Genomic DNA, 23,866 nt, shown 5'->3' on the forward strand with positions numbered 1-23,866 from the left:
TGCCATCAAGCAATGGGCAGTGATCAGGTGTGTGCTTCTGAAGGATCACTTTTGTCAGCTGGGAGAAACAGTCGAAATCCAGCGCAGTGTCCAGAGAGCATTAATAAACCCCTCTGACAGCAATTCCTTTGCAACTGTGTCAGCAGAACATCATTCTAACTACACATTTCTTCAAACCTCATGTTACATCATATTTGGTATGGGTTAGGTCTCAGTTTTTCTCTTTGTGGACTGAAGGCAGGATAAAGCACCCTCAACCCTGCTGCTCTGACTAAGTCATGGTGGGTCAAGAGTGAGTGGCTGGAGAAGCCCTCTGAAGCCCTCTGGGGACATCTGTTTGCCTGTCTAGCTGCCTCATCAGATTCTTTGACTCACAGTGTGAGGCAGAGGAGGAGAGAGGGAGGGGTTCCACAGGGCCAGCTGTACGCTTCCCGATACAGAGATAATCACAGGCCAGGCTGTGGATGACTTCAGCCTTTTTGGAACAAGAAATCTGCCCACTTTTCACTTCTTCTCCTACTATGGGAGAACTCAGCTAAGGGTAGGCCACATGACCAGATGGATCAGAATGGAAGGGTAACACTGGAAGGGAGGTCAAGATCAGGAGGAGCAGGATGGCCTCTCCAGTGGAACAGGCCAGTAGTCAACAGACAGAGACACTTGCTTGATAAGCAGAGCTGACAAAGAAGGCAACTGTGACAAACTGGCCTTTTCATATCCACTCAAAAATGTACAGTCCTCACCAGTGTCTGATCATGGGTCAAATGAAGAGAAAGAGAAATTCCCCCGAGAAGGGAGGGCTGGATGTTTTCCTGTCTCCAAGTGGATTTAGTAGATAATCACATCTGTGAAGCAGGGCAGGCAGATGGTCCAAAGACTCAAGCTGACAGGGCTTAAAGTAATAGATGGCCTAGGTGTTCAGGGACGGTGAAAGAGTGGCCTAGCCTTCTGGGGAAGACCCAGCAGGAGGAAGGGACATAGCATTGACCTTGAGGCTGGTTGTTGGTTTCAAATCTGCTCAGGCAAGAGCATCAGTATCCCCACACGAGACAGATCTGGCCGCCACTGCTTTACATTTGTCCTTGCCATCTACAAGGCAAACGGCCACCTCCACTGGATGTCTTCCATTTGCCACAGATGAACTGAGCAGCTGAGGGAGGGTAAGGCAGCATGTGGCCAGGCCAGGCAGATTTGTATACATGAAATAGAGCTCCTTCTGTGGAGAAGAGGATGGACTGATGGGTGACACTTCCTAACACCCCTTGTTATTTTTCCTCCATTACCAGCACCCTCGAAACACATTTGAATATTTAGACTGTCACTTCTGAACGTTATATGGAATGCCTCAGGTGCAGGTTCTATGCCAGGTCCTACTTGTCAGAAAGCTCTGAGAGACCTGAGACACTGGTGCGCCCTCTGACATGAGCATGACAGGAGGGAGCCAGGTCGAACCATGATGGAGACCTCCTGCTTGGCAGGGACAGACATGGGGGACACCACAGCCTGATTTTGTAATACCCCAAATAATGATGCTTGGAAGTAAAGTCTGGCTAATAATGTACAAATTGTGGAACTAAACAGGAGAAGAAAATGACAATAAGGCATAATTTGCAAAGGTAAAATGGAAATGAGTTACAGGGCCAGAATCATTAGCTTATCAAAAGACTTTCTAGAAATGCTTTTGTACAATTCCTTGTACAATTCCTTCTTCCTCTTCTGCTGACATCTACCTCTACTGCTGCTGTAGGATCCACGCTGATGGGGCAACAAACATGCCACTTCGGAAACACCTGGGCCGGATGGTAACAAGAGTGGAGGAGGTTGTTTCCAGAGGAGAAACTCACTCACATTCTGCTACTAGAAACATTCTTGTGGAATGGGGATCACAATCGGGCAGTGCGCATGCTGTCTCTGTCACTATTACTAGTTGTCACAGAAATCATTTCTCTTTTATAGCCTAGAATGATTACTGCCCAGGAAATGAGCAAGTTGACCAGCCTTACATCTAAAATGTGGTCAGCCTGGACTCTGTTGCTTAGCAGACTTTTTTTTTTTTAAGGAGCCATTAAGCCCAGTTGACCTTCGATACCAAGCTTATTATTGCTCATTGGCTAAAGCAATTTCTCCAATAAGACAGAATCCCAAACATATCACTGAATTCTATGAGCTTCCCCAGCTGCTTCTTGAGACTTGTGGACCCTGAACCTTAGTAAGACATTAGAAATGGGGACAATCAGAGCTAGTCTTAGGTCTCGACTGCAGCCCTAGGGCCCTTTCATCAGCACAGATTCACTTAGGTCATCTAAGAACAACAAATCCCTATGGGCCACAGCCTACAAGCCCAGGCTGGCTCATCCTGGAGCCTCTGGGCTGTGCTGAATGAAGAAAACAAAAATCGCAAATCAACAGTTCTCCATCCTGGCTGCACAGCCTATAGCACAGGTAGGAGGAAGGACCTTCATCTTAAATGACAAATGCTAAGAGGCCAGCCTACTGTTGAGGTCAGGACTGTACTGATGTCCTGCCTGGCTGAGAACAGTCACAATGGAGGATTCCAGGCACTGGAAGCAGAAGTTGGAAGGTTTCTAAACATACCTATGGGACATTCTCAGAACCTGGTCATTTCCTGAAGGAACTTTGTTGGTTTAGTAAGAAAACCACCCTCATACATTCCAGGTTGCTACAAAATATAGCAGAGTAAAACAGAGTCTAAAGTTGGTAGCCAGTCCAGTGAAAGCTAAGTGTTTTTTGTTGACTCGTCAGTCCTTCAAAAAGAAGTATTCAGTAGAATAGGGAAAACAGTGAAAAAAAATATAAATGAATTATGTGTAAAATATGATAGAAACTCTTGTGACTACCTGAATGAACTCACCCGAAGGAAGAAAGGAAACTTCCTGCCATAGAAGCCCACGCGAAAGAACTCTGGCTCCAGGCGTTGCTGCTCCATGATGTTGTCATAGTAGCTGGCCTCCATTTTCTGTGAACAAGAAAGGCAGTTGCCTTCAGGTTGGCCTGACTGCTAGGGGTGTCTGAAGCAAGTTCTCCCAGGCCCAAAGAGACACTGTCTTTTGGAAAGAGAATATGGTGACTCAATCTAGATGAAAAGTGAACCCCAAGCCACGATCAACCTCTCCTCCAAGAGCCGCCTGATGGAACAGGCTGAAGCCCTTTCTCTCCATTGTCACCTGACGGTGGAGTAGGGACACGCCTAAGAGGCTGCCCTGAGTGTCCTTCCCAGTGAGCAGACCCAGCCCTACAGAGACCAGGCTTGCTGTACTTTCAGGGGCACACACTTAACATGGGATTTTTTTTTTTTTGGACAGGGATTCCTGGTTTTGACTGATACTGTACCAACTGACCTCTGGCTAGTGTTGCTTATAGGTGGCTAACAGCAATTCTCAGCACCATTTTCCATCAGTCCAAATGCATTGCTCTTGTTCATTGATCATCTGAATGAAGATGCTAACAGAGTGAGCAAGGCTTAGTTGCCAGCATCACTGGTACTGATTCCCATTTAGGAGATTTAAAATTTTAAAAGTTGAACAAAAAATAACCATGATGTCTGCAATTAGTTGATAAGTTTTTTACTCTTGGATCACCTGACTTCACATTCAGAGAAACTCACTGAACTTTGATTGGGAAGACGGCTCTAACTCACTCAATCAAACCAGCCTGCCAAGGAGCAGTGGCCTTCAAAGACCAACCAAAAAGCTATTGCTAGAGAACCACATCTACTATATAGGCCCAGATCCTGGTGAGGATTAGGGGACATAGCAGAGCTAGCCATGCTGATGAGGATGCAAGAGGAGGATGAACTGAGGCTCTTGACTTCTCTTTGCCAATGAAGTTAGCAGCTGTTATGGTTCATAACCCAGCACCAGCAACTAGGAAAAATTTTATGGAAATCTTCAAAGTCCATTTCACTTAATTCTGAATATTTTGCATCAAAGAAGGGAATAAAAACTTCCCTTACTTGGGTGCTTAGAAGTGACCATAAGCCAAAGCAGGGAAAGATCTTATAAAGTTTTCAGATGAAGCATCCCTGAACAAAATCATTGCAGGAAAAGCTTCTTCCACCTCCTCCCTGAAACCCCCATCCTGTCCTGCGTATGCTGCTTCTCTCTTCCCTGCACACCAGTGGCCCTTGGGGCTGGATCATAGAATCATTTGTCAGGTGCGAGTTTTGGTTCCCCAGCCAGAATGCAAGCATCTTGAGGACAGGAACCTTGGCCTCTGCTTCTCTTGTACTGTCCACAGCACTAAACCAAGGGCTGGGCCCACAATGAATGCTCCCTCAGAAGTTGATGCCAGCAAAGTGCTTGCTCCCCGAGTCAGGGTTGGGGTAGGGGAAGGGGCAAAGCTCACCCGAATCCAGCTGAGGCTCTGATAATCGTAGAGACTCTCATACTGACATGCCAGCTCCCTGCACAGTGGGATCCCAAACTCCCAGCTCTGTGTCAGAAATAGGAACAAGGCTTCAGCATCTCAAGCATCCTCGGAATGGCCCAAGCCCATATCAAACACATCACAGGGCACAACCAAAGGCCTCCTGCAACTCGTATGTCACAAAGAACATATGCTCAGAACCAATTTGTGGAGCACAATACACCGCCCAGTGGCTTTCTGGCTCAAGGCAGAGCTTTCCACCTCTGTGAATAGGTTTCTACTCAAATGTTTCCGCCTCCAAGAGGCCTTTCCCTGACTACCTTGTCAAGGACAGACACTTGCCCATTCTCTGTTTCATTACCCTGTAAGCATCTTATTTTAAAAAATACTTACTTTTATGTTGTATTACTCTCAGTTAGATGACAAACTGCATGAGGGCAGGGATCCTGCTTATATACTCTACCCTGAGTCTAGAACAGTGCCAGGCAGGAGCAGGTACTCAGTAAAGATTGATTTAATGAGTTAATGAAGGAAACAATGACTTTTAAATTAAGATTATTTAAGTTTAGAAACAAGTATGGACACCAAGCAGGAAGTGGCTACCCAAGGACTTGGGAGTAGGCCTGACAATTTACTTTATAGAAATATTCAAATTTTAGAGTAGGCATCAGATAATCCTTGCCTGGCAAGGCCCCTGGCTGTTTCTGTGGTGTGGCTCCTGTTACAGTGATAGGTCCATCTAACAGGTGCCTGAGGAGGGCTGCAGTGGCCTTCACTAAGGGGCAATATTGCCCATTTCCTCCTCTTTTTAATATAGTGCTTTCTTTCTTGGTTAGATTGAGTGCTATAGGTTTACTCGATATTTTAGCCAGGCTCTTCTCCCCAACTTCTAACTACTGATCAAAATTTTTTATTATAGGAAAAATTTAAGCATATAGAAAAATAGAAGAATGAACCCCTAGATACTTATCACCCAGCCTCAACAATGACCAACTCATAGTCAGTCTTGGATCATTCATACCCCACCCATCTACTCCTCCCCATAGTTTTGAAAGCAAATCTCAGACATCATATAATTTTACCCATAAATATTTCAATATGAGTGTTTAATAAGGACTATGTTTAAAAAATCGGTTTGAAATAGCATCAGGGAGAAGAACAGCTCTATTTCATGTGGGACTGTGTTTCTTAAAAAGAGCATGTTATTTCCATCCTTTGAAGAAATTAATGCCATATGGATTGAACTGCACGGCCAATTAAAAATACTGAAACAAAACAAACAGGATTTTAAATAGACCCTGACTCCCTGCTCCAACACAATGCCTCTGCTTCAGAGAGCTAAAAAGCCTTTTGTACTTCCATATCATAGCTTTCATGGGGGCACATGTCCGTTGTCTTTTTCGCTCCAAGTGCTGCCTGGGCAGGTTTTAGCGAAGGGCCCATAAAAGAGTCTGCCTGGCAGGCAGCTCCAAGGGGGTTGGCTAAGCAGCTGAGCTGTGTGCAGACGGACAGCCAGCCCACCAGGAGTGCCCCATGGGAAACTGCCCATTTAGGTGATGAGGGCCCCACGTGGGGCTAAAGGCACTCTGCCTGCTGACGGCAGCTCCCAGCAAAGCGGGTCTGCTCGCTTACTAGGATCAGGGCTTATCTGCCTTGCTGGCATCTCTGGCCTAATTCATAGCCCTGCTGCTCTATGCCCGCTCCCACAGCCCAAGAGTCAGCCAGGAACAAGAGTTTTAAAACACTCTGTCAGCCTTGAGGAGTTGTGCTGGTGGGTCTGGGAGTTTCAAGAGCTATCTTTGAACACAGGAAGGGAATGTGCTGCAGGTATAATGCCTCCCCACCTACATCTTTTCTCTTGGTTTCCTTCCTTCTGGCAGGAGGCAAAGTCAGCTCTAAAATTCCTTACCAGTGTTTGAAATACAATCACTTCTACCAGCTTGGGCAGGCGTGTGTTTACACATCCTTGTAATCCTTGTATCCCACTGACGGCATAAAAGTTGCACTGACTTAGGGCTCACTCTAATCAAACTGGAAAGGAAGGCAAAAGTCTAGGACTCCAGACTGGCAGTTTTTGTACCTCTGTCTACGAACAACATAACAGGAGCAACAGACTCTTCATTCCTTCAAAGGAGTGTAAGCAATAGCAACCCTCAGGCAGGCGGGTGCAAGCCTGCCCCCCTCAGAGAAGGCTGGTTCAGTCCTGATGGTGTGTACGCCAGATAAAGGGGTCCGAATCCTCTGTCCAGCTTCCCTTCCTGTCCACTCCCTCTGCCCTGGGATGAAGCACCAGCTCCCATCTTCATCCCTCTCCTTCCTTCTTTTAACTCCCACTATGCCATACCCTTTGGAGTGTCCCTCTCTCCTTGTCTGGTCTGGAGGAGCTGACCCTCTGTGATCAAAGCCCAACTCACCTTGGAGCAGGTTCCTAGGTTAACCACAACCACTGGAGAGAATACCCAGGGCTAGGCTCTGATCATGAATTGAACGTCTAATTCAGTCCTTCTGGATACTCAGGAAAGGACCGAAGGAGACTGGGTTGTCTGTACAAGGCAGGTAACAGAGAGGTTGGAGTGTGTGGAAAAAAAGTTAGGAGGGCGTGGCTTGCGAGGCAGGGTATGCTGGAAGTGCTGGGGGTTAGAACGCCTTTACTGGCCCCTCTGGCAGCCTCCTTTTCTGCCCTCTTCCTGCTGCCAAGGTAGCTTTCCTCCTGGCACTAATAACCCTACAGGAGCACTTTTCCTGCAGCAGCCAGGTTTTGCTTTTCTGGAGCCGTTAAAAAAAACAAACCAAAACAATGTCCCCCCTCAAAAAAAAAAAACAACAACCCTGAATGCTTTCAAGAGAACTGGTTAGCCCTACCCAGTGGCTCCATCAGGTACTGAGGCACAGAAATAGAAAAAGTGGGCCTTCTGTATGAAACCAAGAGAATGAATCTGATAAATACCCCTTAGAGGATAAGCTCATGAAAAGGCTCACTGAGTGGTCTGTACTCAACACAGAACCTGCTCCCCCAGAAAGTCACAGCAAAGGCAGGGATGCTGGAAGGAGGGAGAGATCCCCAAGAAGGTGGCCCATGGGACCTCCCAGCCCGCCAGTTCCTGCTCATCTACAATATTCAGGCAGGGTCTGCATTTCATTACTTTATTCATATAAAGCCTTTTTTGGTGTTGGGGGGGTTATTTATTTATTTATTTTAATGGAGGTACTGGGGATTGAATCCAGGACCTCAAGCAAGCTAAGCATGCGCTCCACCATTGAGCTATACCCTTCTCCCCAATTTAAGCTTTAAGCCTGTCGTGTGGCATGAAAAGGGGACCACTAATGCTCACATGTCCCACTGTTAGGCTCAATCAGATTAGCCTAACTCTCTACTCTGTACTCATGAAAAGAAAAGAGAGCTAATACGCTGAAAACACTTATGCACTCACACCACGCTTATACCATTACTTTCAAGCTGGGAGGGCTTCCTGGGCATATGGGTAAGTGGCAGCTCCAGGTGGGTTGGGTGCCAGGAAGAAAAGCCTAAAAATTTGCTGGCATGGGACTCTAAGTCCATCCCTGGACCAGCAAGGAGAGGTGGCTTTGGGTCAGTCGTCTGTGGCTGGCTGAGAGCTAAGCATGGGTCTTTTTTCTGGACTGGGTTACATGAGCGCTCCTGAGGTTTTGGGAAGGTTCTTGCTTACAGTGCATTCCCTCACATGGGTGAATGTTTCTGACAAACACAGAAATCATCTATGCTGTGTAAAATTGATGAATGTTTTCCAGTTTATGGGTGAAAGCTATTAATGTTTAAATCTTTTTTCTTATGATGAAAAAACTCATTTCAAAAAACCAATTTCCATATAAGTCAGGAGGTCAGTCACTACAGTTGCCTGAAAGAGCTTATTTTTTAAGACATGCTCAAAGCTGAGTAATGAGAGAACAGCTTCAACAACTTACACAGCCCCAGCCTTTCCAGTGCATGGGCCACACCCAAAAGTACATGATGGTCAGAGGGCTCCACAAGGAGCTCTCCCAGAGATGGGAGCAGAATAGCTGGGAAGCCCCAAGGAAGTCTGAACCAATGCTGACAATGCCTACTAATTCCACAGAATCAAGTTTGATGGAGAATTAACTCTAATGAGGGGAGCCCAGGCTGTGCTGTGAGGAAGGGAAATCCAAGACAAGAACTCCCTGTAAGAGGGAGTACAGGCCTTCTTCAGCTATGGTTAAAATCCATTTATTTTTTAGCTCACATTTTCCATGGCAGACTAGAAAGCTACAATAATTTAAGTGAATCTGGCCCAGAAGCCCCTGCTTTGGAGCATCAGCAGTTATAGACGTGTAAAGCTGGCATGTGGGCTTGTCTCTTACACCCCTAATCTGGAATTGGCTTCCAAGCCACAGAATTAAGCTGTTATTTTTTTCCCTAGAGAAAATCATGCTGCCTCCAAATCTAATGCACACACGTGGGCATCCACCCCCTCACCGCCCCACACAGCACCCTCTGCAGCTGCTGCCATCCTGACAATGAATGCCACGCGGTACAGCAGAAGCTTAGGGGCTCAAAGCCCTGCCTAATAACACCTACCTTGCCTTTGTTGAAGTAGTGGATGATCTTGCGGCACAGTCCCTCTTTCCGCTGCCACTCTGTCTGGGACGGGTAGTGGAGGAATTCGCGAAGCGGCCGTTCTTCCCACTGCAGCAACTCACAGTAGAGGAGCAGTGTGAATGCGGCCTCTGTGGGGACAGGCGATATGAGGTCCAGGGGCAGCCAGGTGCCAGGGGACCCGGCTAAGCAGCATGCCAGGGCAAGGCATGTGCAAGCCAGGTCAAGGATGCTGGATATACCAAAGCTGAGAGAGAGGGGGTTGTCCAGCCAGCCAACAGCCCTTGACCACAGCATGAAGGAAACAAATATTCTAGTCAACACCTTCCTCTCTCAGCCTGGCCATCTGCTCCGGCTGCAGATACAGTATGGCCCAGCTACCTGACAGTCTGCACAAGCCGCTTTGCTTTGGAACACACTGATGTGTCAGAGTGAGTTCCTGGGTTCCTTTTTGCTCAACTGACTAAAGCTTCTCTTTTAACTTTCTCAGAACTGGCTGTGAGGGGTGAGCATGGACCAAGGCTTTTCCCAGCCCCCCCAAAGCCAGCCTCAGTGCTTCCAGGTCCATTTTCTGATCTCCATTTCCATGGCCTTGGGAATGACTGTTTCTCCTCATCTCAACTGTTCCTAAAAGGACCAGAGAGGAGGAGTGTGTATGCTGATGGCTGTGTGATGGGCTCCATTCCAGGAGGAAACTAAAGTCGATGCTGGGCCCAGGGCAGAGGCCTAGTGACACATCCCGTACAGGTAGGGGAGTTAGAGAGGGTTTATGAAACCACTGCAGCTAAATACTGCAGCTCCCTAAATCCCAAGGAGTGAATCACACTGGATTACGGCTGCTGCTCAGGGTCCTCATTCCACAGTCTGCTCCCTCCTGTTCTATTTGCTCATTTTAGTGGGTGTCTCCTACTGGCAAGTTAATTAGTTCTAACTTCTGCCTGGCCTTCAAGGCCCTATTCAAATCTGCTCCCCATGACTATGAAGAATCTCTTTTCTAATTATTTTGTGACCTACTTCTAGTTTTAGCCAGGCATATTCGCCTGCAGCCACTTTCTAGGCTCCGCCTCATCATCCTTGCCTCTCTGCCTATGCTCTGGTCATCAGACCTCCTGGCCAGGGATATACATGCCTCCTCACTGGATCTGGGAAGCCCTTTTTTCTCTGGGGACAAGCCCCTGAGGTCCTCAAGGCCTCCTTTTGGAATCTAGGAAACCATGTTAAATCTTTTTTTCTTCCCTGTCTATGTTCTTTTCAGATGTTGTTCCTGAAGCCACCAGAGACAAGGTCTTTCTTTGTCCAAATTCCTGACCTAGGCTCTTAGTTATGGTCCAGTCCTCCAGGAGTTTAGTAAATGCTTCTACTGATACACGGAATTTTTCAAAGTCTATCACTTCACTGCCCTCTCAAAGGTTTTCTGGGATCATGCGTGCATGTGGACGCAGAAAATGGCAGATTCAGCCTGGTCGTTTCAGATTTAATTCATGCCAAGTTTTGTGGTCAGGAAAGGCGGCATCTATTCCAAACTCTCTAACATCTAACATAACACAAGGAAGGAAGATTCTGTGTTTCTAAAAATTCATCTAATTCTAGTAAAGCTTGTGAACAAGAACAGCTTCCATTTTCTGCTCTATCACACAAATTCAAGTCCAGTGGCTCAAGGGCCAAGATGTGATGGCTGGTCAGCATAGTGAAGAAGGTGGCTATTTTGGGGGACTATGGCACAAGGTGATCAGGCAGGACACACATGGATACACATATCCTCCTGACTCAGAGGAGTGCTCAGTAAATAAGAGTGTGGCAGTTCAGTTGAAATGCTTTTAAATTTGTTCTTTTACAAAATGCCTTAGTAATGGATTAAATTGAAGATACAATGAAAAGGCACTTGTCTGGCCTGTTAGAAAGTCAGGTGAACATGGTCTATACTCTGCATTGGGAGCTCATTGTGGGGCTGCTGTGTAGCTGCAGGGAAAGAGGCCAGCCTGCAGGGCAGGTCTGCCAGCAAGTTCTGGAAGTCCTAGGGTTAGGCTGATGTTCCTGTGTCATGGCCTCACTTAGCTCCAGCTGTGAGGGTCCTTGAAAAAGCTCTGCTCACATGGAGTGACAGGGAGCTAAAGATGCTCTGAAACTGGCACACCAGAAGTGGGAGGTCACCCTTGCCGCCTCAGAAGCGGTGAATAGGAGGCAAGGAGAGAGGAACACCTGAGGCAGCAGAGGACAAGGCATGAAGGCACAAGTGGAAGTTCTACCTGCTTTTTCTCTAACCACGTGTTACAAAGGAGTTGTGGGAAAGAAGCGAGGTGAGAGGGCAGCATGGGCCCTGATACTCTGCTAAAATCTGGCAGGAACCAGCCCAGAGCCTTTCTCTGCCACCTGTGCACGTCTGTCAGTCTGTCCTCATGGGCTGGCGTGGCTCTCTCCCTTCGCACTCACCTGTGTAGTTTTCAGCCTGCAAATGCATGTCACAAAGCTTATGGATGTAGCGAATATACATCTCTTCTTTGTTAATCTCAGATTTGTAAAAGTTCTGTAAGAGAGAAGGAAATATACATGAAGCTGAGAGAGGCTGCCACCTGTGGAGGCCGTATCTGAGCTCTAGGCAGTTGGCCAAAACTCTGGTGTGCTGGACAGGACAGGAGGACAGGCTGTAGAGGCAGCCAGACCACAAAGAGAAAGGACCAGCCAGAAGGCACACCTGCTGGGGCTGAAACCACTGGCAGATCTGCAGGAGCCCTGAGGAGTGAGAAAGAGGAAGAGGTCCAGGGCAGAATGGAAATTAGAGTATGTCAGGGTTGTCAGGACCTTGCCAAGAAGTCAGGCTAGAGCTCTGTCCGAAGAGAAGCTCATTTCATTTCTTTCCCAAGTGGGAATGGGAGTGATGAGGTACAGGTCTCTAAGATACCAGTAACAGAGCTGATGACTCAGAACCTTAGGCTTCTAGCCATGTATTATAGGAAGAACAAGCCAAACACAGGGCAGGACAGAAGCCATTCCACAAGGCAGATAGGAGGAAGAGCCCATGTTCTCTCACCATCAGGTTAACAGTGCAGCCAATCTTCTTATTCTCCGTTTCCTCTCCTTTCATGCAGTCCCTGGAAGGGAGAGCACAGTTGAATGTCCCATGGCATGAAGTGGTGCTCTGGGGACAACACAGAGACCTGCAGTGTCACTAAGGTATTGATGTGACCAAACTCAAGATTAGGTTGCTCTCCAACAGAAACTTCTTCCACAGTTGAGACTGTACTACGAGTTCCCTCTAAGCTTTGGACCCATCTGTAGGGTTCAAAGATCTCTGTTCAACTGAACCTCTTGTTCTGGTGGCAGAGTGTAGAGCCCTACCAATGCCTTCAGCATAACAGAGTATGGTAGGTAGTGAGGTAGAAGGTTAAATTCTCAAGTTCCCAAAAGGGGTGGTACAGAGCTTTCCTTAAAGTGCAGGTTTCATTTTGAAGGATAGTGTTTAACAGAAGCTAAGACATTCCACTCCAGGGACCTACCTTCAGGACTCTGTGGCCACAGCAACCATGGCATGGCTGCCATGTTCATCACCTCTTTGGCATTTCTCCCTATGGTCTCCTTCCTGTGCACTAGTCTCTGGAATCCCCTCTAACTAGGAGCAGTGAGTTTGGAGCTTCTTTCTGATTAAAGGGTAGCTTCAGCCAGGGCTGAGCTGCATTCACACTGAGCAGGGTAGGGTGCAGGAGGGGTCATGGCTGGCCTGTCACAGAACAATGGGAACACAGAGAAGGGATCCTTGCCAAGGGAGGGAGGGGACTGGTCAAAGCCAAGCTCCTCTGGGAAGGAGCAGAGGCCTAGCACAAGGAGATGAAAGAATGAGAACCAGAGTAGTGAATCCAGCAAGAAGCCTCCTGTACATCCAGCCAGCCAGAGTCCCATCTGTCTGCTGTGTCTCCTTCCATGGCAGCCTGCACCACTCTGGAGAAGATATAATTCCTTGTGCAGCTGTGTTAGCAGCTCTGGGGAAAGGCTGCGTAAGGGGGTTTGTGGACCACTAGGATCAAGTGGAGAGTGTGTCTTGGCTTTGCTCCATGGACAGGCACAGGACCCAGTGAGACTCATGGCTGGGAGTGAGGAGCCCTAATTCAAGTCACTGAGCCTCTGGATAGTCATGTGACACAAACAGTTGTCCCACCTTCCTAGCTGCATCCCAGCACACAGAGAGATGGCTTCTTTTAGGTGGTTTCTTTGAAAGAAAGGGATACTGAGAATCCACACAACTCTCATGGTATCCTGTGAAGCCAAGTGTCCTTCCCCCTCTGGAAGGCCACTGTCAAGAGCTGGCAGCTCTGTAGGGTTTGGAACCAAGGTTTGTCTTCACCCTATAAGGCATGTGGCTCCTTTGTAGCCAGACATGAAGGTCCTGAACACACCACTGAGGAACCTGTCCTTTAGTGCTATCAGGGACAGTAAACTGCTGTGACTTTTCAAGAGGAGTGAACTTAAGGACCAGATGGCCAACTTGTTCCAAAATACCCACAAAGTGACAGAAGGCATCTGCAGTAAGTTGACTCATGCAAGGCAGTGACATCTCAACAAGCTACGCTGGCATTCAATTGTTTGTTTTTTTCCTAGAAAGCATCTGAAACATTTACCAGGCATCACCTTCTGTTTGGCCATGACCAGAACTTTACAGCCAAGTCAATTAAACAGAAAAGCAATGGCCTCAACACTGTGATACCAAGGGCATTCCTACACACCTCTGTTCTCCGTGACTGCCTCTTCCATGCCCTGTTAACAGCAAACTCTTACCTTCTAAGTGGATTTGCATCACTTCCGTGTGGCTGCTCAACAGACAGGACACCTTTTAAAGTCTCTGATTTGGGTGCAGCCATTGTGCCCCTTTCACTCTATCTCTGGGGCATGAGCAGGGGAGTCTCCTTAAAGAGGCTTCTGAGGCATCTGGCTATGTGCAGTGTATTGGCTGTGGCCTAGACCAGAGGCGGGGTAGCCCTCAGTGCTACTGGAGGGGCCTGGGAAAGGAAAGCTCCATAACCCACAGTCGCCTCTTCTGGGTGGAGATTTCACTTGAAGAGCCCCAAGGGCTTGGCAACTCAAGCTCTGTCCCTGACTATTCCTGGGCACTAAGAAAACCTTCCCTAAGGCTCTGCTTCCTAACCTGGGATACACAGCTCCTACCAATGAGCACCTTTACATCTGGTACAGGGTGTCTGGGATTCACACAGAAGTTGAAGACATTGACACAAAAGTTGAAGAGGTACTCTTCTGAATACCCAAGGTTCATGTCAGCCTAAAATTGAGCCCTACACTATAGGTTCAGGTCACTCTGGAGTACAACCTATTGATTATTTGTATAATCGATATATATGTATTTTAACTTTCAACAACTATTTTATTAGTAAGTTCTTGTTGAACTAAACTGCACTGAGTTAGAAGAAGAGATTTCTTTGGTTCCTGCATGTTTTCCCAGTAGGTTCACCCAATCGATCAGTATTACTGCATACCTGCCAGGGGACCATCAAGGCTCCATGCAGGGGACCAGGGAGATAAGAACAAGGCCCCTGTACTCAAGGAGCTGGCTCTCTTCTGCTGGATGAGTCACAAAGGTGATAAATAATTATCATCCAAGGTGACTCATCCTCTGAGATGTGCACAGAGAGCCAGGTAAGCTCCTGTCTTTGAAAGCCTCCTTGATAGGGGTGGGTTGGAAGTCTACTCCTGGGAAGACTGCTCTAATGCTAGGGTACAGTATTAGAGAAGCCTGAAGGGAAGGATGTGAGTGGCAACAACATGGATGAGGAGCTAGGGCACAGCTCGTGAGTCAGACAGATCTGGTTCAAATTCTGGCAATGGCACTTCTTACCAATGAAATTTCCTCATTGGTTAAAAACGATGATTGCCCATTAGGGCTGCTTATGGGATCAGAGCCAATGTTTGTAAAGCACAAAGCACATGGTATACTTGTAATAGATGAGGCCATCATAAACATCACGGTGTTTCCTTTCAAGTTACCAAGGAGCTACACTGAGAGGCTGGGGCGCAGGGCATGAGTACCGGGGACTGGCAGGAGACAGGGCTGGAAAGGTGGGCAAAGGCCAGTTTAGGAAGGGCCTTTGATCCACATGAAAGAGTATGAACTTTGTTTTACAGGTACCATCACTGAGACAAGAAATTATGGAGAATGAAATTGATTTTGGATATGAGTTTGAGTTGCGTGTAGGTACATAAATCAAACAGGTAGCCAGAACTAGGCCTTGGAGACTAAGAAAGTAATGTCTGCTCTTTCTGGTAGGCCACAGTGAACAGGGCTGAGCATCAGTAAATGCTGCAGTGAGGGGCAGGTACAGAGTTCTGTCCACCCCTCTTCCCTGTCTGATGGCAAGTACAGGGAAGGCTGGGGATATGGCATGAACAAAGGAATTCCCTTTCCAAAAGGGGTCCCCCAAAGGCCACCTGTGACCTTACAAGGTCCAGGAAAAATGTGCTGAAGCTTGCATCAGCACAACTGTGCTACAGGAAGAGGGGATGTTCAAGATGTGAGCATATTTCTCAGGAACTGCATTTCCATGTCCAGGCCAGTGTAATGCACACCTGAGTTTTCTGCTGAGCAGAAGTCTTGGCATAGAAGTACCTTCTGCTTGGCAGCAATTAGAGGTGGCCTAAGCTCCTTCATTTCCTGATCCATGGGTTGAAAATGCTCCACCATGGTAACTGCACAACTTGTAGCACAGAGAAGACAGCTACTGCCTGGAGCTGAGTTTCCTCTCTCATTCCTCCTCATTCCTTATCACCTTCTATGTTCCCAAAAGGCATCCTTAGCTACCAACTGAAGTCTGCTGAGAGAACAGCTAAGGCTGCAATGACAGCTTCATTGTTACTTTTAGTCTAATTCAAAAGACATGATATGACTGAGAAGGCAGACTTTCATGAAAAAAATTAATTTCATATGAACTCTCAGATTGGACAGAGCATAGTGATCTCTGAGCTCACAGGCTGCCTCCTCTAATCTGCTCATGGCCAGGACCAAGGGGCAGAAATAAACAGACTTCACACAAAGAATGGAGGCAAGGCAAAGTAGGGTCCTCAGTCCCTGGAAAAACCAGCTGAAAGTCTTCCTGCGTCACATTTCTGTACCAGGTGATATTTTCCTGCCCATCTGCCACATGACTCTGAGAAAAGTATGCACTAATGACCTACAGTTGTTCCCTGCCTTGCTCTGGAGACAGCCTTTCTCTTCCCCTATGCTGTGCCCACTTCTCTGAGCCCTCACCTTTCTGGATGAAAAGCCAGATGGCTGCATGTCCCTGGGATCCCTCCTGGGTACCTGTGCCCACACATCAGGGGGTAAGCCCAGGAAGCCCTGGCCTACCCCTGGGAGGCTTCCTCCTTCTCTCTCTTTGCCATCAGTAGATTCCTAATGACGGGTGATGCACTCAACACCAGAACAGTCCTACTTTGATGGCCACAGGGTCTCAATTTTAAGGCCAGGGGATCCTCTTGCTGGGGAGAGTATCCTAACCAGAGAACAGGTCAGGTAGGTGCCTGAGGAAATACCTGTAGTCAAGAAGACGTTCCATGAGGCGAGTGACTGAGGTCACAAAGGAAATGCCGGTCTCTCGCCATGTTTCCTGTTCGACCTTCTCCAGCAAGCTATTGGCAGAAGCAAACACAATGCACAACTCATGAGCTTTCCTTGGGCACCAGAGTGAGGTCCCAGAGTCCATGGGGCCTGTGATGGATCTGGAGACGGCAGACTTACCACACTGCAGTCTTACCTGGGGTAGGGCCCAAACAGCTGGGTTCTACTCCATGCAGCAGAAAGCAAAGACAAAGCAATTACTGAACTGGAAGCAAAAAATGAACACATCTTCCCTCTCCTGTACAAGCTCCTATGGATGCCGTAACTGAGGGAGGGGTTTCAATGCCCCCAGCTCCTTTAGGGTGTACACACTGCAAGGTAGGTCTGTTTTGAACAAGCACTTAAGTAAGGGTCCACTGAGCGATGGGCCCGGCTTTGCCAATTGGCTGGCTGCCTCTATCACTGCTTAGAGCCATACTTAGAAAATACACAAACCAACCTTTTCATGTAAATCAAGGGAAAGATTCCAACCAGTCTCGAGGGCCCAGCATGAGAGCAGGTCATCTGCACTGTCAGGGGATGCTCCCATGCAAAATGTACCACAGCCAAGAGCTAAATGCCCAGGTGTTTTTTCTCACTTGCCAGCCCATGTTCCTATTACCTCAGAGCAGCCTCTGACTTCCCAAGAGCCTGGCTTCTGAGATCCTCTGCCTTCCCACGGATCTCTCCTAGCAGATGGTGACCTGGACTCTTTGTTTGCTCTAGTGATAATCCCAGATCCAGGTTTCTTTCCTGATTTCTTTCTACACTGTCTGCAGCTCCCTAAGATCATGAAAGTCAGCTGGAGTGGAAGGCTCAGGCAAGGGCCCAGCACTGGGGACTCATACCCACAGCCTGACTGCTACTACTACTATGATGACAACTGTATTAACTTCATTGCTCAGAGTATCTAAACTGAGCCGAGGCTTCTGGGAAAGTAAAGGTTTCCCAAGTGATCCATGTTACTAGACAGAGAAGGCAGGACCATTGGGTATCACCTCTGAGCTGTGCGGATAAAGCCACTGTATTGGCATTTCCCACTGTATTGGCATTTCCCTAGAGGACAGAGAGAGGTGTTCTTTGGGCAAACAAGCATAGAAAATGCTGATCACTACACCTTCCTTTTGGAGACTTTTCACATCTTTCTGTACATTAAAGGCTTTGAGAAGTTCTTTAATAGATGCCCATTCAATTTTGTTTAATTGAGTCTTTTCTAACCAGATTAGCCTATGATCCACTTGTTTTTGTTTTCTCAGCACACCTACAAACATCTTCCCTAAAACACAAGTTGGGAAATGCTGTTCCATGGTCATCAGCAGTTTTCAGTTCTGAGACATGATTTAGAAGAGTTTTTGAAACACTATTTGGTCAGGTAATTATTAACAGCAAATTAGTTTTGTGCATTTTACTTTGTAGTAAAATCATCTGTTAGTGGCTTAGGAAGAGATTTCTCTGCCTTATTTCCACAACTAGAAACATCTTCAGCCATAAGACAAATACTAAAATACTACAGGATGGATTCATTTTCCCAAATTAAAATTATTTAAATTTCAAATAAATTCACATTTTAGTGTATGACTCTTCCAGGAACAAAGTAGGCAGGGTATCGCAGTAAGATTTCCCCCTCTTGAAGGGGGAGGATATAGCTCAAGGGGTAGAGTGCATGCTTGGCATGTACAAGGTCCTGGGTTCAAGTCTCCAGTCCTCTAAAAATAAGTAATAAACCTAAATATCTCCCTTCCCATTCCCCACCAAAAAACCCCTCAAAACCCTAAGATTTCCCCCTTTTTTGGTGGGGGGTGATAACTAGATTTATTTATTTATCTTTAGAGGAAGTACTGGGGATTGAACCCAGGACCTTGTGTATGTTAAACATGCGCTCTACCACTTGAGCTATACCCTCCCCCCAGATTTCCCCCTCTTGAAACTGGAACATCTAGGTTGCACCCAGAGCTGCTTCTTACTGGCAATGCAACCGAGGGCATCCTGCCACTTCTCTGAGCTCAGTTTCATCACCTCTATTCATCCGGATAAGATCTGCCCTGCCCACCTCACAGGTATGTTGTGAGGATTAAATAAGAAAAGTCAACACATTCTGTACACTATAAAGTTCTAAGTAAATGTACAGTATTATTATCAGAAAACATATTACAGGCTTATCTTCAAAATGGCACTAAAACAAGTATCAAAGCTAGAAATAATGAGTGAGATGGGAGGGGGCTCTAGAGCTGTAAATGTCTTAAATTTTTGTTTTTTAGGGAGATATAATACCCAACTCTACTATCTATCTGGGAGGACCATGGCTCTCCTGAGGCCCTTCTTTGGACTTAGCCCTGTGGCGAGTTCTGTAAGCTCTTTTGGCCTCCCTCAACTCAAGGCAGACGCCACAACTGGTGCACCCGGGGCCCCTGACGTTATGCAGACAACCACCCTGTTTCTTCACAAATGGAAACTGGTCTGGAGAAGAGGGTATGGCTTGTTCAAGTCACAAAATCCATGGTAGTGTTTTTCAAGCTGATTGTACAGTCTTACACAGCAGAGATTCAATTTTTTCCCCCAGAAACACCGGCACTGAGCTCTCAATGAGTCCCCAAGAGCTCCTTGCTCAGCTGGATACAGTGCATGCTGTGAAGACATACAATGATCCTCTTCCTATCAGCAAATCTAAGAGCTCAGAGTTACCACTTGTTTCCACCTCTTCAGTCAATATGGCAATTCCTGGGAAAGCTTGCCATCATGATGCCACTTTCTTGTTGACAGAAGATGAGCACTGCAACCACCAGGAACAACCCGAGTCTCTCCTGATACCCAACCTCTGAAGCCTGCCCAGTGCAGGCTGCACCCCTATCCTTCATCAGCCCCCCTCAGCAGCCCCCAAAGTGGGTGCCTGGAGCTGAAGCAGCTTACAGCAGGCTGAAGAGCTCCCTGTAGCTCTCGTCGCCTTTCCCTTCTGACACCATGCTGTCCAGCTTGTCAATCAGCTCGGCCTCCACCTAGAGGGAAGCAGAGACTTTGTAAATGTGAGCTGACCTCAGAGGAAGAATAGGAAACCCAGCCCCCGCAATGGGTGAGGATGTTGGAGAACTGCTTCCTGATTTTGTCCTTGTATCAAATAAATCCTGGAGAAGGCTGGATCTCATCTATCACCAAGAAACCATCCTGCCTCTCCCAATTAGGAAGGGTTCTCACTCTAGTGGTTTAAATAAGAGTTGGAACTGACACATCTCAGACACTCTTTACCCAATCTAGTGGCAAAAGGCAAGGATTCCCTGGAGAGAAAAATATTTTGGATTCAAAAGAGGACTTGGTCAAGTGTTTTTCTTTCTTAAAAAAATATTCACTCCAAAGAATCCGTATGTATAAAATACATTTGGTTAGAATTTTACTGTCTAGTTAGCCAGTCACAAAGGAAGACTTCTGGGGGGCTGGTCCTCACACTAATGGCTGGCACTAGTCTGGGTTGAGGAAGATGTGAGTGTTTCCTTCAGAGAGTCTCCTTTAGGATAAAAGTCTTTGTCCTCACAGGACCTAAAGTCCTTGGAGCTGCTGCCCCTGTTGCTGCTTCCTTCGCTGCTTCCTTCATCACTGGGGTCCCCTGCACTTGTTATTGGATTCCTAAACTGTGAGGAACAGTACTGCATTGTTCCCACTAACCTGCAAGGCATTTATTTGCTTAGCCACTTTTCTAATAGGCTTTACTGGATTTACACTGAGGTGAGAAGTTAGTTGTAAGTGATGTGAGATAAAATCTTTTAAACTCTTCATTAGCCTTTAAAATGTGGAATTGTGGTATCATTTATATAGATTTTTATATAAACAAAAAATGGCATAGCTGCATTTAATGAAATAAAAATAAAAATGAAAGCATTTTCTCACTCCACATAGGGCCAGAGTCCTAAGGCAATGAAGTAATAAAAGAATAATTGAATTAGGAAATTCACTGAAGGCAATTACAGTTTCTGAAATCCCATCAGCAGAAAATGAGAATGGATGAATAAATATGGTCCTTTTTATAGTGGTCTGCTCTGGCCAGGCTGAAGACTGTCGTACATTTGTGTTTGGCCTGAGAAGTCAGCTGTTTGAATATACATTTCAGAGGAAATACAAAGTCTGAGATTAGGAGCCCTGAGGGAGAGAGGCCATCTGGCTTTCTCTGTGTGGAGAAGAGGCCCCACCAGGGACTTGCCTGGGGTCATGCAAAGTCAGGGAGGGATCTCCCTTCACACTTGCAGGTACATGTTGTGCTTTCCAGAACAGAGCAAAGGTGGGGAGGGGACCTGGAGCGGCAGAGAGCATAACAGTGCAAATATGGGTGCAGCAACTCCCGGGAGTTCTCAAAACGGGTCCTTGGGCCGGCAACATCAGTCACTAGAGATCTTGTTAGAAAAATAGAGATGCAAATTCTCAGGCTCCACTAGATCAGAAAGTCAGGGGCTGAAGGGCAGCAGTCTGTATTTTAACAAGTCCTGCAGGTCATTTTGATGCCTATTCAAGTGTTAGAACTTCTGTACTGGGCAAAGGGTCTAGTGATGGAAGAATCTGGGGACATGACTTCATTACCCTCTGCAGTGCTGATAAAGGAAGAAGTTACTCGGAGAAATTGAGAAATCCAAAACAGGGACACTGAAGATCAATGTATGCAAAATCAATGTCTCTAAGTCAAACAGAATGCTAATAAGTTCTTCAAATATATCACGTCATAATTGGAAATACTGACAATTTCAGGTCTGCGGAGTTCGTTTTATTCTAAAAAACCAATATTCCTGATGTGACACCTTGTCATTCAAAAAATATTTGTCCTGTGACATAACCAGCTGCCTACTGTACAAAATATCTACCTCTCAAAGCCTAAGCTTCCTCATTTGTGAAATGTAATGGCAGTTAATACTTCTCTTCAGCATCCCTGTGCCCTAACTCATGGGAAGTGCTCAATGATTGTTAGCTTTGATTTTCATCTCCATGAACCCCCCATGTCTCAGGCATAGGTTCTAAGAACTAAAAGCACAAGAAATAGACTTGGCCCCAGTAACTCATCATCTGGTAGAGGAGGCAGGGACAATGGCCTACCCGGCTCAAAATGTGCAATGCTTGGATGGGGCACACAAAGAAAAGGTGGCCTGGGGTCTGAGCAGTCTACAGAGAACAGTGGTTGTCTGAAGAAACAGTATTGTACAAACGTAAATGGTTTTGCTCTTTGATCCAGCAATTACAGGTGAAAGATTCACTTAAGAAAATAATTAGAAATGGGCATGTTTTTCTCAATATTAATGGTAAAAATTTGGAATGACAAACTACACTGTGGTCCAAGCCATGCAATGGGAGACCATGTAGCCTCTAAACTGACAGTGTAGTGCAGGGGAGCATTAACTGACATGAAGAGATAGTGCTGACAAGGTGTTACTAAAAAAAGGAGATTAAAAACCAATGTACACAATGATCTCACTTTTTAACTTTAAAATCTCTATGTATTGGGAAATACAGTCTAAAAAAAGACATACTTGGTCCCTCTCCCCCTTGAGTTACTAATAGTAGTATGATTATGAGTTAATTTTCTTCATTATAGCTTATTTGCAGTTTTAATTTTTCTACATTAAATAAGTATTATTTTTATAATTAGAAGAAATCGTTTTAGTAGGTGGTAAGAAGTACAGGAGTAGTAAACAGAGCCAAAGCTGTGGAAAGCCTAACTAGAACCGAGACCAAAAAGTCACTGGATTTTGGTGATTAGAAGGTTATGTGAGACAGCAGTTTCTACAAAAGTGGGTGCACAATATATATTAGACTGAATTGACAGGAGGGTGGGAAGTGGAAATGTGGGGAAGAATAGACCATTCTTTAAAAATATGTAATATCAAAGGGAATCTAGAGCAAGATTTTTTAAATCAAGGACAATAAGATTTGTATGGCTTGTTAGATATTAATTATTCATGACAGTCTTATTGGGGGAAAGAACACAGCTCATCAACTGAGTCCTGAAATGCGAAACAAATGAGCTCCAACTTAGGCTTCCACAAAGCTAACCTTCCGTTTTCAGTGTTAGTGGTGGTGCAGTGCAGCCCGGATCTTCTTTTGGTGGACTCTGATGACCTACGGTGCAGTTCTGCAGTGTCATCTGCTTCTTGGTAACTGGGTTCCTTCATCAGGCAGTTGTGCATTTTACACAATTAGGAGGTACACATTGAACCAACATACAAAAGCGACAATTTCTTTCTGTTTGAAGTTGTTATTTCCTGAAGTTCTGAAGGCATTAGAGCTGCACATTCCAAAAATGGATTCTTATCTTAAATACTATTTACCCATTATAAAGAGCATCTATGAAACACCTAGAGCTAGCATTATACTTCAGTGAAACACTGAATGCTTTCCCCTAAGACTAAGAACAAGGCAAGGATGTCCATTCTCATCACTCTTCTTTAACATTAGACAAGAGGTCCTAGCCAGTGAAACGAGTCAATAAAAAGAAATGAGGCTAACAGATTAGAAAGAAAGAAATAAAATCATGACTTTTTGCAGGTGACAGGATTATCTAAATATAAAATCACAAAGAGTCTCCAAAAAAGCTTCCAGATCTATTAAGTGAATTTAACATTGCAAGATACAATGTTACTGTACAAAACAACTATATTTCTATATACTAGCAACAAACAACTGGAAATTAAAAATTTTAAGTCAGAATAGTTTATAATAGCACCAAAACCAGGAAATAGTTACATATAAATCTAACAACATGTGCAAGATCTGTGTACTGAAACTACAAAACACTAATGAAAGAAATCAAAGAACACCTAAATAGAGAGAAATACTGTCTTCATGGACTAGAAGTATTTATTAAGTACTATTAAGATATAAATTCTTCCCAATTTGATCTATAGATTATAATACAGTCCCAATAAAAATCCAAGATGGAATTTTTGTAGATACTGAAATGGTGATTCTGAGGTTTATAAGAAAACAAACTGGAATAGCTAATACAATATTAAAAAAAAAAAAAAGAACAAAATTGGAGAATTCACACCACCTAATTTTAAGACTAACTATAAAGCTACTATAATCAAGACTATGTGGTATGGGTGAAAGATTAGACATACAGATCAAAGAAAAGACAGGTGAGTCCAGAAAGAGAACCACATGTATATGGTCAATTGATTTTTGACAAAGAATAATCTTTTCAACAAAAGGTGTTGAATATCCATATGCAAAAAGGAAAAAAAAGGCCTGAGCTATACTTCACACTTTATACAAACATTATCTCAAAAAATAGATCACGGATCTAAATGTAAAATTATAAAACTTCT

At 45.6% G+C, this 23,866-nt stretch overlaps 1 protein-coding gene across 11 annotated transcripts in view; it reads right to left on the minus strand.

Moving 5' to 3' along the window:
- The window catches only part of DOCK3 (dedicator of cytokinesis 3), a 299,439-nt gene that overhangs the window by 23,766 nt on the left and 251,807 nt on the right, over positions 1–23,866 (minus strand). For 10 of the 11 annotated variants that reach the window (XM_031470426.2, XM_031470421.2, XM_031470423.2 and 7 more), the window contains 8 exons: positions 19,479–19,564; positions 16,729–16,755; positions 16,508–16,603; positions 12,006–12,066; positions 11,408–11,501; positions 8,960–9,108; positions 4,366–4,452; positions 2,873–2,977 (listed from right to left, as the gene is read on the minus strand). In XM_031470426.2, coding sequence (XP_031326286.2) covers positions 2,873–2,977; positions 4,366–4,452; positions 8,960–9,108; positions 11,408–11,501; positions 12,006–12,066; positions 16,508–16,603; positions 16,729–16,755; positions 19,479–19,564 — 705 coding nt within the window. The remainder of the gene's footprint in view (positions 1–2,872; positions 2,978–4,365; positions 4,453–8,959; positions 9,109–11,407; positions 11,502–12,005; positions 12,067–16,507; positions 16,604–16,728; positions 16,756–19,478; positions 19,565–23,866) is intronic. The other variant, XM_031470420.2, reaches the window with a different exon arrangement.

This window comes from Camelus dromedarius, chromosome 17 (genome assembly GCF_036321535.1).
Source record: "Camelus dromedarius isolate mCamDro1 chromosome 17, mCamDro1.pat, whole genome shotgun sequence".
NCBI lineage: Eukaryota > Metazoa > Chordata > Mammalia > Artiodactyla > Camelidae > Camelus > Camelus dromedarius.